The 13,718-nt window shown below is 50.7% G+C and overlaps 6 protein-coding genes across 6 annotated transcripts; 3 read left to right on the top strand and 3 right to left on the bottom strand.

The window, feature by feature from the left end:
* Window positions 1-310: 310 nt before the first annotated feature.
* BDV17DRAFT_286842 (uncharacterized protein) lies at window positions 311-2,114 on the bottom strand (the record flags this gene model as incomplete). Its single annotated transcript, XM_073761017.1, has 2 exons — window positions 311-1,641; window positions 1,709-2,114. The coding sequence occupies 2 exons, from the start codon at window positions 2,112-2,114 to the stop codon at window positions 311-313; spliced, it is 1,737 nt and encodes a 578-aa protein (XP_073620880.1).
* A 784-nt stretch (window positions 2,115-2,898) lies between these two features.
* On the bottom strand, window positions 2,899-4,741 carry BDV17DRAFT_251249 (Rab geranylgeranyltransferase subunit beta BET2). Its single transcript, XM_073756406.1, has 5 exons — window positions 4,296-4,741; window positions 3,946-4,231; window positions 3,428-3,879; window positions 3,254-3,378; window positions 2,899-3,194 (listed from the first exon to the last, which is right to left on the bottom strand). The coding sequence occupies exons 1-5, from the start codon at window positions 4,392-4,394 to the stop codon at window positions 3,152-3,154; spliced, it is 1,005 nt and encodes a 334-aa protein (XP_073620879.1). The 5' UTR covers window positions 4,395-4,741; the 3' UTR covers window positions 2,899-3,151.
* Window positions 4,742-7,365: 2,624 nt separating this feature from the next.
* Window positions 7,366-9,767, top strand: BDV17DRAFT_73352 (putative Rho GTPase activator (Bem2)). The gene is made up of 3 exons (XM_073765045.1): window positions 7,366-8,110; window positions 8,161-8,827; window positions 8,877-9,767. Exons 1-3 carry the CDS (start codon window positions 7,597-7,599, stop codon window positions 9,655-9,657), a joined length of 1,962 nt encoding a protein of 653 aa, XP_073620878.1. The 5' UTR covers window positions 7,366-7,596; the 3' UTR covers window positions 9,658-9,767.
* BDV17DRAFT_73314 (uncharacterized protein) lies at window positions 9,768-10,408 on the top strand. Its single transcript, XM_073765044.1, has one exon. The coding sequence runs from the start codon at window positions 9,878-9,880 to the stop codon at window positions 10,265-10,267; it is 390 nt and encodes a 129-aa protein (XP_073620877.1). The 5' UTR covers window positions 9,768-9,877; the 3' UTR covers window positions 10,268-10,408.
* BDV17DRAFT_251233 (ribosome biogenesis protein RRS1) lies at window positions 10,290-11,301 on the bottom strand. The gene is made up of 2 exons (XM_073756405.1): window positions 11,215-11,301; window positions 10,290-11,152 (listed from the first exon to the last, which is right to left on the bottom strand). The coding sequence occupies exons 1-2, from the start codon at window positions 11,265-11,267 to the stop codon at window positions 10,549-10,551; spliced, it is 657 nt and encodes a 218-aa protein (XP_073620876.1). The 5' UTR covers window positions 11,268-11,301; the 3' UTR covers window positions 10,290-10,548.
* Window positions 11,302-11,377: 76 nt separating this feature from the next.
* Window positions 11,378-13,542, top strand: BDV17DRAFT_73392 (mitochondrial 37S ribosomal protein mS29). Its single transcript, XM_073765046.1, has 2 exons — window positions 11,378-12,240; window positions 12,300-13,542. The coding sequence occupies exons 1-2, from the start codon at window positions 11,592-11,594 to the stop codon at window positions 13,181-13,183; spliced, it is 1,533 nt and encodes a 510-aa protein (XP_073620875.1). The 5' UTR covers window positions 11,378-11,591; the 3' UTR covers window positions 13,184-13,542.
* The last annotated feature ends 176 nt before the right edge of the window (window positions 13,543-13,718 follow it).

The raw sequence follows: 13,718 nt of genomic DNA, 5'->3' as shown, positions 1-13,718 counted from the left end.
TGGATATCATTTCTGTTGTATATCTCTACCTCTAATGACAACAGGTAACGGAATATAAGCACTCAGGAATTACCAGCCAGGTAGTGCTCAACAGCCTAACCAGCACCCTTGCAGTATAACAGCGACAGCGACATATATAACAGGCGGTGGTATAATCTTATATCATGGGAATGATAATCTGCGACGATTCTCAATCAAACGGGTCTCCAAGATCAACATTTTCCTCTGCAGGTCCGATTCCAGAGATTCAAGCAAGCAATCAGCTCAAGTTCGGCGCAATCCGACACGCCGACAAAGGAAGAGCAAAGAATCAGGAATTTCCGTCCAAGTACAGACGGTCAAAATCATCATCTTCAACTTCGGAAATTGTAGCGTCTGGAGAGCTGACTCTTGTGGTGGAAGGACCTTTCAGCACGTTTTCGGGCTCGGCCGCGTATATCGGATTGTCTTCCGTGGTCGTCTTCGAGAGAGAACCAGCTAGTGGGTTGAACGAATAGCCAGTTGGACTTTCGTGGCATTCGAATGGGCTGTATCCCACGTATTGCGCGTCCCCAAAAAGATAATGCGGTGACATTCCTCTGTCGGTCCGCTTCATCGCAGGTGAGTGCCAGCCAACTAGGGGATCGACTCGGTTATAGGCGTTCAACATCGGCTCAATATTCTCTTTGTCCCCGATGGTACGGGTACCTTTCTCAAAGGGGTTTGAGTAATGGGTAGCGGGGCGTGGTGAATGCGAGTCGTCGTTAACTGCAATGTCTCGACGGAAGAAGAATGGCTGTGAGGTAGCTGGTACTCCATGGAGAAATCGAGATTGGTGCTCCGGTTTGGCCTCGTGTGAAGCTGGCATATCACGGAAAATCGCGAACTTGTTGGGTTGTTTATAGTCATGGCCGCGAAGGGCCAACGCGAATTCGTGCATGTCATCGCCGACGGAGATCTGCCCACCAAGACCACCAACGGCTTGAATCGAAGGTCGTTGAGGAGTATAGAGACTGTGTTGATCCACTTCGCCCCCGAAGCTATCACAGTCTCGCTTGGTATTCTTTCTGGCTCTTTTCCCTTCGGGGCCTCTCTGGGCGTTTGTGTCCAGCTGCGAAAGAACTCGTTTGGGACGAGTAGCTCGCTTCTTCGGTATTGGAGTCTCCCCTTTCAAAGGACTGCTATCCTCAACATTTCCCGAGATCACACGCTGCTTCCGCAAGATACCAGTTGGGGAAAATACCAATTCAGTTGGCTCCACTCCCATTGAGGTTCTCTCCATCATCTTCAGGATACTTTCGTCCTTCTTCTGGTTGCGCTTTCTTTTCATTTGCTCAGTGGCGGAGTCGAAGATGTCCATTCCCGGCCATAGCACTCCCTTCAGCCTTGCGATCTCGTCCGCTCTCTCTTTGTCCATTTCACTGGCATTCGAGTACTCAAAGCCATCGTTATCGTCAACGAAAGGATCGTAGATGAAGTGTCCGTTTAAGGGTTGTGTTTCCCGGTTCTGCGTTGACGGAAGACCATGAGACCAGTATGGTGCGGCGTGTGGTAACAATGACGGTTCATCACCCGAGTCGTCCTCTTCATCACGCTTCCATTGAGTCGGTGCATGCTTCACGGCCTGATCGTGTGGGGATGGTGTGGATGCCCGCAAGTACCCTGCTTAAGAACGCGAAAGTTAGCTATACGCACTCTGGCAGGGACAGCACAACAGTGTCTTTCTTACCCGTGGTGGTGCCCGAGTTTATGAAAGGATCCGAGAGGCGCGGGTCAATGTAGTCAGGGAGGGTGCTGAGTGGATTGTAGGCCGGCAGAGGCGTGACCTTGTATTCCTCATCCGTCTCCGTAGGCTCGACTTTGCCAGGCATGGCAAACTTCCCTTGTGGTTTCCTCCTGCGCGAATCCTTGGAAGACATACGATCAGACAATAGCTTCGCCAGGTTGTTGGCCTTGTACCATTCGTTGTAGTCATCGAGTAAGGTCTCCGCTTGTGGCTCCTGGTGACTGCGTACTTGAAGCTTGAAGTAGTGGGACAGATGGGCCTTGGAGGCAACGTGAGTTAGCAGGTGCGATACATCACTGAACTTGGGACGCTTGGGGCAGATATTGCACAACAATGCTGTTGCATCCATGGTCGGCAGGGTCTCCTTAGAAGCCCTCGGTCCCGAGCAAGTCGGAGCCGGTGGGCAGAAGCTGAGGAAGCAACAGGTTGCAGGTCGTAGCTTTCATAAGAGGGTAACAAGGCACACGACAAGAAACCAATATAGAAAGACTAATCCTGGAAATACTAGAGAGACCGACTTCCCTAGAATGAAGGAACTTGGAAGAGAACGATGAAACTAAGGAAGGCCTTGAAGTGGCCGGGGACTTGCCTGAGAGCTGCCATTGTTATCATGGCAAGAGAAGGAAAGAAAACAGTGCCAGGCGAGAACGAGGTGACGCTTTAAGCAGGCGCAACCCGAGGCGGGTGCCTGCCTCAGCAACACATATGGCTTGACGGCGGCATACGCACTCGAAATCAAGAAGTCATTATATCGTCTTGAAATACTATTGTTAACAGTATATTTGCAGGTATATGGATCGAGCTTGGCCTAGGTACCAAGGCTAATTATTCCTACTGCTGGTGACTTTTTTTCTTTTCTTTTCTTTTCTTTTCTTTTCTTTTCTTTTTTTTAATAATGGGGGTTCATGGGCAGGTCTGTTGAGATATACTTGTGCCGTTCGACGAATCGCAGTTGCGACAGACGAATAACTCGAATAGAGCATTCATTGATACTGATCTCCAAAGCAGATTTGGGTTACTACTAGGACATCAGTAGGCCAAGATCGTGAATCTGTAATGTATTATTATAAGGTGATGGACTAGGATAAGGGAAAATTATGCGCCATAAATAACTGAGTGATCGGAATTTTGAATCAGGAATTTTGAACGTAGATATATTGACTAATACTTCACTACATCATGAATTGTGCCACTGGGTCTTAACGGCTGATGAACAAGCCATTGTAGAGGGGTGAAGCGGAAATAAGTCACAGTGCCTGGAATCCAATCTTCTCCCGCATTGTATCCCATAAACCATAGAGAAAAGGAAAAATGGGTTATTAGATTGCAGGAGATAGGGCTACGAAGGAAAACCCGTGTCTGGAGGGTGATGTCGAGGACGTCATGCTACGTAGACAACACTTTCTGGGTGATTGATTTCGGCATACAGCTGGGCAAAGAAGTTAGTAGCTAATCAAAGGATAACTGGCAATAGTCTGGTATACTCACTAGACGGGGTCTACCTCAGCGATTCCTTCAAATCCGAGAAGGCTCAGGCCGGCGATGGCGAACACAGTGTGGAAGACATCAACGGCGTTACCGGGTCTGTCGGCGAAACCACCAGTATCTAGATCCTAGGGAAAGTTAGTTTAGAGAAATTGATCTCGAGAGGGGTGGCCTAACCTGACAACGCAGTATGAAGGAAGTAAGTTTGGCGCCATTGATCCAGTCGAGCTTGCCAATCATGGCTAAGCTTGCGCCAACCCACCAACTGTAACAAGCATCTTCCAGTTTCTCTGGTCGCCCATTGAGACCACCATGATCGAGTTGTCGTTCACTGAGCCAGGAACCTAATCGGTCTTTGTCGACCAGGTCCAACCGTCCGGCAATAGCGAGTGCCCCCACACAGGTGAAAACCTGACCAGAGTGCGATTCCGCTCCTGGACAGACTCCATACCCTCCATCCAGGTTCTCGCATTTCTGAACATAAGAGACAGCCTTGTCGACATCCACCAGATCTAGAAGACCCAGGAGGGATAAGGCGTTGAGCGCTCCATAGAGGAATCTCGTATCGAACTCTCCCCATTCGTCGCCCATGAAAGAGCCGGTTTCCTTGTCTTGTAGACCTGCGATGACTGGAAAACACTTAGTCAGGCGCCCTCAACCCAAGCCACTCAGTGAGGGAGGGTTATGTATCGTACAGGAACCGACTTTCTGCTTGCCGCCTAACCCGCGCTTGTCCAGCTCATCGACAGCATCTAGGGTCACTAGAAGCTGCACAGCAGAGACTGTATACAGCATGTGTGCGTCATGACCTGGTGCGGCACCGAAGCCACCGTTTTCTCGTTGGCATGAGAGGACAAAGTCGATTGCATTGTCACGTGGCAACCCGTCAGGGCATCCAAGGAGGTACAAAGCCGTCAAGCCCCAGTAGACTCCATTAAGTCGAAGGTGCTCTGTGAGCCAGTACTCCAGCTCATCTGTCCGCTACCGACCTGTCAACCGTCTCCTCACGAAGAGAAGTGGCACGGTAAGGATTAGGACGACGCACGCTATCCAGTTTCTTGATATATTCGATATGTTTCTCGGGGCATAGCTTCTGGTCAGAGCGCAGTCCAGTGGCCCTGCCGGGGCCCGACACCAAGGACATTGTGGCGTAGAATTATGAGCGAGGTTAGTACCAAAGGTCTAGAAGAGATTATTGCAGGGTTTCCAAGACCAAGACCAGGTTAAAACAAGCGCCTGGTCAAGTCTCTAGATTAGTATGACATCTGCGTTAGAAGGAACGCCAGTGCGCCACAGGTCGTTGGGCGAGAGCTTTGAGCTAGGCACGTGTCAAAAAGTTTTTGCAGGGATGTTGAGTTGACGACGGCTGGTCGGATTTGTTGTGTGTCCCACGTGACTTGGCGGCCGCTAGACAAAAAGATGTTCGTCCCGTTTCAGGTATCCATGTTGCTCTCCTTCACCGTAAATAATGCCAAAGACGCAGGGAGAAAGTAGGTATTGATTAGTCGTGTCTGAATCTCGTCTTTGCCAATTCAGCTGATGTAGTTGATAGTAGAAGTCTTTTCCAAAGCCCGCATTTGATGGCAAGAGACGGTTTTCCGGAATCCCACGTGTACATTCCGGACGTTGCACAAGCGTGTCCAGTATACGGAGTCCTGCAGAAGTGATGGAATGACTCTTGCACTATAACATTTAGCTTCGAGATATAGATCGGTTCCCGTTATTTGTGTCTACTGCTGCGCTAGCAATCTTCACTATTTGTGGATGCCTTCGGAGCAGATACACCGTGCTCGTTCTACTTGAAAAGGAGCAGAGGCTTGTTATTGCGAGGGCGTCTATTCATTAAGCGATGAAATGATTACAATGGTTCCAAAAGCATGCGGTTCCATCCCACGCGAAGGCCGAAAACTTAAGCAATTGAGGTGATGCACAGGTTGCAGCTTGCTTCAACCCTGGTAATCCACGATAATAGGCGCTCGGGTCTGGTTGGCCTGTTTTATTTATATCGAGTCTACGGGATAAGGGGCGCCTTGGTTATATGGGATAACCGCTCATCAACCTCTAGTATGTGATAATTGTTACTTTTAATATCTGGTTCAATGTCGGTGTAGCCATTTTTCTCACATCAACCCCACTACTGGCTGTATCAAAACATATTGAACCATGGTTAGCGGTCTCCGAAGGCATTGGTCATATGATTTTGAGCACCACAATCTTTGAGAACGACAAAGACCGCCGTGCGATATTCAAGCAGAGGCTGACAGAGCCAATATTCAATTCGTCAGCGACAACTTTCAGGAGCGCCGCAGAGTGAGTTGTTCAGCTTGTCGCCGGGATGGATCAGCCCTAGTGGTGGGTTAAACGGTGTTGTTGCTATGACCTCCTTGTCAGGTACTCGTGTCCCCAACCTGCGCTTGATTCGTCGAAGCACCTGAAATGCCCCCTCGACCACACTTCGGTTAACCAATCCGTGGTCTCCATCGCAGTGTCTTAGCTGGCACTAAAGACATCATCCCGCCCAGCGCTGTGTTGCTCGAGCCACTTGCGATCCAACCAGAGTATCGCTGGGTCTTCCCAATCTTTCGGTGTCCAAAGTGCAGTTCGCAAACGAAGCGAGACATGGACCGAAGTGACTATCGTTATAGAATCAATGGACGGTCGCAGTCAAGGTCGAACGCAGCGAGTGCAATCGCAGAACACGCGCCAGACGGTCTGACGCTATAGCTGACGAGGCGCCCAGTGGAAGAGGGTCGACAATCGACATAATCCGTTGTCAGTTATCCGCTCCCCCAAGCAGCGCTTGCACACGAGTCACGAGTCACCACTCAATTGCTTCTGCAACCTTGAAATAATCCTTCAGGGAAAGGGTTCTGATCAGCAGCTGGTGGCAGAACGTCACCGTCCATTATCCATGGATGCGCTGGAACAAGTCTCGTATTCGGGTTGCTGTCTTGATCATGTAAGTATTGAGGCTGGCCTGGCTGGCTGGTGTAAGCGGTACATAGAGTATCATCACTCCACGGAGTAGTAGATAGTTTGCACTATCAGCAGCGACAAAGGAGATATTTATCCATTCCAGCAAGGGATTTGCCTCTTGAGCCAATTCTCCTATGAGAGAGGCCGTCAAGACCCCTCGAAAAGCCACTCGCTCGAAACCGTTCTCCGCCATCTCCACCGGTGGTTCCCCCCTTAAAAGCCGGAGCCTTTTAGTCTGACACACAGCCGCGCTTGCATCGCGCTATCAATGAATGTGTCGTCGCTCCGTCTCTTGTCTCTTGGGCACTTTCAGAACCGTGCGGGATTCATCTCTCTCCTGTTGAAGTCTGTCGATAATCCCTCTTCAACCGAGCAGTCATCCACTTGTTTTTTTGTTCAATCCCTTCGCTTTGCTGCTCTGACTGGGGTCCTTCATTTTCATCTATTTTCTTACATTTTGTCTTTCTGGAAATCACTAGCGCTGCCAATCTCCTTGCCACACTCTTTCCTGCCCCCCCCGACCGCCCGCGAAGCTCCTTCGAAAGTTCAGAACGACGACAGATTCATAATCGTGCAGACTGAGGTCGCCTGTCCATAATTGAACAGTATTTGGAACCGCTGTGGAATTCTAAGGAAGGAGAGACGTCAGAAAGCCTTATTTAATGAGGGGCGCGGTTTGGTATGTTGTGGTCTCCATCTAAACTACTCCTGGCGGCACGGGTTTCAAACTTCCAGTCAAGCACTCATTGTGTTCTGAAACGACTCCTTCAAGCCGGGAGACTGGGGTCTATTCGCCCTCTCTGCAACTCGGAGCCCACCAAGGGATCCATGATTCCATGCATCAGATCTTCGTCCACCTGGTTTCAGATCTCTTTGTCCCGCGGTGCCTTGAATTCGTCATCCCTGGAAACTCCTCGCTTGATCTCCTGCTTGGAGCTGATGCAAATCTTCACAAGATGGTTCACTAACAATTGTGCAATCGGCTGCAGATCAATCCTACCGAAAGACTCTCTGAACGCCCTTTTCTTGATTAGCCGTGCATACCTTACTAGACAAGATTGGCAAGGCTGGTTCTAGTCCAATCCATTCTGACTGCGACCTCTTCACTCTCGAGTGATCCTGCGAACACCCCGTGATTTGCGTTTTGGAGTATTGGAAAGACAGGCATATAATACCGCGACTTTGGCGACTGGGATGTTTGTGATCGGCACCTCTTTCTTTCCATAACCCGTCACCTCAACCTTTCCTGCCGACACCTTCATTGTGAAGGAGCAGGTCGTTCCTGACTGTCCCTCTGATCGTCAACACCGCTGCCAATCACTTCAAAGTGCCCAGCATCGACTCGTACGTACAATTCAACAACCGTCAAAATGCCGTCGAGACACTCCGTGGTACCGAATCTAGATCTAAGCACATCCACACTGCAGGCGGGTGCGAAGATCTCCTCTCCTCTGACACCTGGTGCCCAAAGTTCCGATGGTCTTAGTCCCCTGACGCCGCATTCGCCCAAATCTTCCTCCAGTTCACCGTTCTTCAAAGGTGCCACGATCCGCCCCGTGACGCAAGATTCATCCCATAGCCCTACCTTTCCTGCCTCTCCTGGTGCTGCGACAGAACCACCTACCCCAGGCTTCACAGCTATACCGCCTTACCCGCCCTCGCCTAGGGACACTCCAAAACACACGCGCGACCAGTCACGGTCCTTCTTCGCCAGCCTCAAGGCACCGAAGTATTCACATAAGGCACAGAGGTCGGATAGTTCCGCCAATTCAGCGGAGAAGCCGAAAAGCCGCGGAAGCTCCAGGGATCGCAGGGCGCAGGTTTCATCGAAGTTGTATGAATCATCGCCAGATCTACCAGGAGCTATCCTTCAACAAGAAGCCGGTGGGTACCAAGTGAATCTTAGTAGAAAAAGCCCAACTAATTTTATATAGACGGCAATCCTTCCGATGATAAGAACTCCCGGACACAAACGACGGAATTGAAAACGGTGGGAACTGAAACAGAAGGATTCAATTCACTCAAGAAGACAAAACCCCGGTTTGCCAATCTTCTATCTCGGTCACGGTCGATCAGATTGGACGATTCATCTATGAGCGCTCGGCCCCATCGACGCCCATCTACCAGCCTCTTGAAGCTCGAAGAGAATATCAAGCCAGACACACAAGAGTCGGCGAAGACGATGCCATCCCGCCAGGAGCGTGGTCCAAGAAGCGCCGCGAATGGCTCAGGCCGGGGTTATACGACTGAGCGACCTGCGGAATATGGTGTCAACGCGACAGGCCGGAAAGGATCAATGGTACCATCAGCTTCATTGAGCCAAGTTTCGGGTGCTTCGGCTGCTTTATTCAACAACCTCAAGCAATCGTCAAGCGGAGCAGCTGACAGGTTGGGAAAGGCTGGGAAAGGCTTCTTTGGCAAGATAACACGAAGCGGTAGCACCAACGAGCGTGAGATAGTGGCAGATGATAATTACGTCTGCTCCGTGATCAACCTGCCGTTGATTGAGCAAGCACGGCGGACACGCATTGCCAAGCGCCTCGAAGACTGTAGGGATAAGACCGAGTTCTGGATGCCCGCTTTACCATATCGCTGCATTGAGTAAGTCAACTGGGTGGTTTGAAATTTTTTATCGTTAACGAATGATTAGTTACCTCAATTTCAAGGGTTGCGAGGAGGAAGGACTCTATCGCGTGCCGGGTAGCGGAAAAGAAGTGAGGCACTGGCAGAGACGCTTCGATACCGGTAGGTGTCATATTCCTTTCCTAATTGACCATATGCTCACCAAACCCGCAGAGTTGGACGTAAGCCTCTTTGATGAGCCGGACTTATATGATATCAACATCATTGGCTCTATGTTCAAGGCCTGGCTTCGTGAACTTCCCGACGAACTAATTCCCAAAGAGACCCAAGCCAAGATCGCTGAACAATGCGAGGGTGCTACAACCGCACCGCAAATGCTCAAAGATGAGCTTTCGAAATTGCCTCCCTACCACTATTACCTTCTTTTCGCCATCACCTGCCACCTCAATCTCCTCCATTCCTACGTCGACCAAAATAAAATGGATTACCGCAACCTCTGCATCTGTTTCCAACCCTGCATGAAGATTGATGCATTCTGTTTCCAGCTTCTGGTTTGTGATTGGAAAAACTGTTGGCAAGGATGTTGGACAGAGAAAGAGTGGCTCCAGCGGGAAAAGGAGATGGACGAGAAGGAGAACTCAGCCAACGAAAAGGAAGCACAGGCGCCTGATGTCGACGAAAGGGCTATCTCCTCTGGCAGTAGCCAAGCAAGCACTTACGAAGCGCCTTCTCGGCCGGAGACACCGAAAAACAACAAGAAGAAGCCTCGGAACATCGAAACTTCTCATACAAGGAGCGTATCTCAGCTACCGGAGCTTGGGCCTCCTCTTTCTCCAATCCAGATATAAGGCGCACCTGCTGGGCGTCAATCGTCTCCAACAGACATCTGGCTCTCCGAACCCTGCACTCGGCGAGGCCCTTTGTGCTGAAAAAGAAAACTTATAGGCTGGCCTATCCTTATCATTCTTCCTACGGCGTGTAGGTCACGCCATAAACTATCTGCGGCAGGAACCTGGATTAATAACCACGGTCGAGGTTGTACATTAACGTCCTAAGCGACCTTTTGCTATGTTTTTTTGGCACTTTTTTGTCCCAGGCCATACCCACAGGAATTTTTTTGCGTCTCTGACTTTTGCTTTTCTTCCCTCTTTCTCTCGGGAAATTGCATGCATGCTTGGCGTCTCTGGTGTTCATGATCATTGGTCAAATGTTTCTTATGGTTGTATAAATTGCTCCTCGTTTATGTTCTCCTTGTATGTTTTCTGCCCTCTAGAATTGTTGCTTTGCCTTACAGCGTTGGGTATCGGATATTCTTGCATAGGCAATTTTCATACCAGCATGTATGTTTTAGAGCCCTCTGCACCTGGTCTATCATTGAAATTTTATCGTTGGAGCCTGTGGTATCTTCATAGCATCCATTCGAATTTACTTTTCTATTTTGACAATGATTTCGAATGACTTCCGTCAATTCTGGCTTCCTAAATCCCCAAGCTGTAAGGAATAGAGAATTTATATGTTCGTAAGATGGCACTATCGAGTACCGACGTGTTGGCCTGTAACCACTCATGTCATGTTTGTGTGGAAAAAAGTAGTATTGCTTTTGGTCCCAACAACAGGACAACCTAAACCTTTGAACTCAGAAGCCTGATAACACTCCAGACGCCCAGATAAACCCAGTGCCAGATAACTAAATCTCTGCACGCGGGTATCAAACACAACCAGAAGTCACTTCAATCCACTCATCGGCCTCCCCCGCTCTTCCTCGCGTTCCGTTCATTAGACCTCATCTTCCTCTCATTCCGCCGAATTCTCTCCTTCCGCTCCGCCCTCGACATCCCCCGAATCGAGCTCCCCTTAGCCGCAGCCTCCTCCTCCTTCTTCCAATCATCCTCCTTCACCTCAACAAGCCACTGATCATCATCTTTATTCTTCCCCTTATACCCCCAGCGCGGAACCCACTCGCCAGACTCCTCATCGTACACAAGCTTCTTGCGACGCTCCTTATCAGCCAACGCAGCACCCGGCTTGTTGCTGTACTTCCCGATGCCCTTCTTGCGGGCGAACAGTTCCCACTTGGTTGGTGGCTTTGGTGTAGGAAGGGGCTTGTGCCGGGGGAGGGTCGTTGAGGGGCTGGGGAGGGAGAGGAGGACGCCTTGTGGCGTGGAGGTGATGGGACAGGTTGTTAGGAGTTGGTTGAGGAGGCTTTGGACGCCGTCGCGGGCGGTGGTTTTCAAGGAGGTGTTGAGGGGTGTGTCTCGGGGGAGCTCGAGGGGGTTAGGGTCGTTTGCGAGGAGGTGGCCCAGGTCGAAGGTGTATGGGGTTGGTTTTGAGACGGTGATGGGGCTGTTGTTCATATTGTAAGTAGATCATCCACGAAGGGTTGAGGTTAGCAATGGCAGACTTACAGTCGCTCTGGCTTTGACTTGGCGGAACTCGCCTCCGACGCTGAGTTTGCCATCTTCAATGTTTGTAAAGATTGTATTGGTGGACTGGGTTGATGTTCGCTGTTATCGCGAAACAGAAAAAAAGTTCGGGACCTGATAATTTTGGACCGCCGCTTTTGCTCAGTGCTCCGCTGTCAGCACACCGCCCCCAATAACGGCAACGACGCTAACCCGGTTTAGTATCGAAGAGGAACGGCCAAAAATGTGCTCCGACTCATCAAGTTTCCAGTCCTCTCCCGGCCTTGCGGCGACCCCGTCCAGCCGTCACATCCTCGAACCGCACCCTAATCACCATTGCCTGCTGAACCGCTGGCGATAGCGCCAGTGTCCGCATCACAATGGTATCCTCCTTTTGCTGGAGCTGCCTAACGCAGCTTCGCCAGACGCCTCGTACCATCCTCCCTTCACCTACGACCGTGACGGTGCCCCGAAGCGCGGCATTCCACACCTCCGCTATCCTCAATGCCCCCCTTATGAAGAAGAAATCCAACAGCCAGGACACGGGCCCCAAATTTCGAGAAACGAGGTCCATGAAGCCGAGCAAACAAAAGAAGAGGGCGACGGAGAGGGTCCGTCCCCCGGCCCCCGGAGAGCGCAAGGCTCTCCGCAAGCGCATCGTGCTCAGCAACCCGAATGCCCTTGAGGTCCAAGGGATGTTAGAGCTGAACTCTGAGACTATGGTGGATTCGCGTCTTCGTGGCTCTGTCCTTGCTCTGCCTGTGCCGATGATCGATCAGTTGAGAGCTGTGCAGGCGTTCAAGCCTACTCAGGGTTGGTCGATTTTCCGTCGCCCTGGAACAGTTTTGAGACGAGAGACGTTGGAAATGGGTCGATTTTTTGACAGCATTTCGGGTGAGGGCGAGGGCAAGGGTTCTGTAGTTAAGAGGATCATCACTGGGCCAACAAAGACAGGGAAGACTGTTCACTTGTTGCAAGCTATGGCCATGGCGTTTACCAAGGAGTGGCTTATCGTCACAATCCCGGAAGGTTAGATTATACATTTCGCTTGATCTACTGGTTGCATGGTTGCTGATAGGACTCTTTAGCCCAGGAACTGGTCTCTGGACACACCGGATATGCACCGCTCTCGGAGGAGGAGCCGAACTTATATGTTCAAAATCAGGCAACCGTGGCCTTGCTGTCGCGTACTGCCAATGCCAACAAGAAGGTCCTCTCGAAGTTTCAGGTCTCTCAACAGCACCCCGATTTGCCTGCTGTTAAGCCCGGCATGACGCTAGAGGCTCTCGCCAACGTCGGTGTTCAGGACCACGCAAACGCTTGGCCGGTTTTCCAGGCCCTATGGACAGAGCTTACAGCAACCTCTGCTGCGCCAGGTCTCGAAGCGAACTTCAAACCTCGCCCTCCTATGCTCGTCACGGTCGATGGTCTCGGTCACTGGATGCAGAAGTCGGCGTACCGCAACCGTAACCATGAACTTATCCATGCCCACGACCTCGTCTTCGTGCGTCACTTCCTCAATCTTTTAAAGCCTGGCATCGGCAAGCCCACTCTTCCCAACGGTGGAGCTCTTCTCTACTCGACAGCAGGCTCCAACCACCCTTCCATTCCCGCCTTCGAGGTCGCAATTAAGCAAGTTGCAGCTCGCCACGCTGGCGTCGATCCTTCGTCTCCAGAGTTCCCTCTTCCCAGAGCATACAGCTATCCTGACCCCCGCATAATCGAGTCCTTCAACTTCCCGACTCCCACAGCTGCCAAGGAAGGTATGCTGTCAGTCCAGGAAATTGGTGGACTGACTAAGGACGAAGCTCGTGGTTTCCTGGAGTACTTCGCGCTCAGTGGTCTTCTCCGGGAGACGGTTACCGATGAATGGGCGAGTGAGAAGTGGACGCTGTCTGGCGGCGGCGTGATTGGTGAACTTGAGAAGCTGGGTAAACGAGTACGGGTGGTCTCTGCGACTGCGACTGCGTAGACGATGTTTCTACGTCTTTTCCCTTTTCTCCTCTTTTCACTGCGGTCTGCTATCCGATAGACCTTTGGCTTTACCTGTACTTTACCATTTGGTTTGAGTGTATGTTCTGTATGCATATAATGAAAGTGAGCATTGTATATTATAGATCATCAAGAAGTTGTGGATTATTCTAGGACCATGCAGGTCATGTTGGGCATTAACAAATCACTTCATGTGACGCCCCGCCGTTCATCGTGACCTGCATACGAGCATGAGTCAGGCGATGCTTCGACACCATCAACAAAGATCAGACAGCTGAGGGGAATCTTGAGACTTCAGGCTTAAACGGCGGTCTGACGCCTCGTAGGATTCAGGAGAAAGACAAAACGAGATCGAAAGGAGGCTTTTTGTGGAGAGATCGAACATCCTTACTCGAGGCAGCGTAGTTTGGCCAGTGCTCAATGCTCAGCCATCAACTCCGCCCACGCCCACTTCTGCTTCTTCTGCTTCCTCTTTTCCTTAAATTCCGAAGCAAACCGAGAAAGACCCGCGTAGG

This window comes from Aspergillus undulatus (genome assembly GCF_047715775.1).
Source record: "Aspergillus undulatus strain CBS 261.88 unplaced genomic scaffold BDV17scaffold_2, whole genome shotgun sequence".
Taxonomy (NCBI): Eukaryota; Fungi; Ascomycota; class Eurotiomycetes; order Eurotiales; family Aspergillaceae; genus Aspergillus; species Aspergillus undulatus.
This window is presented reverse-complemented; position numbering and strand designations above follow the sequence as displayed.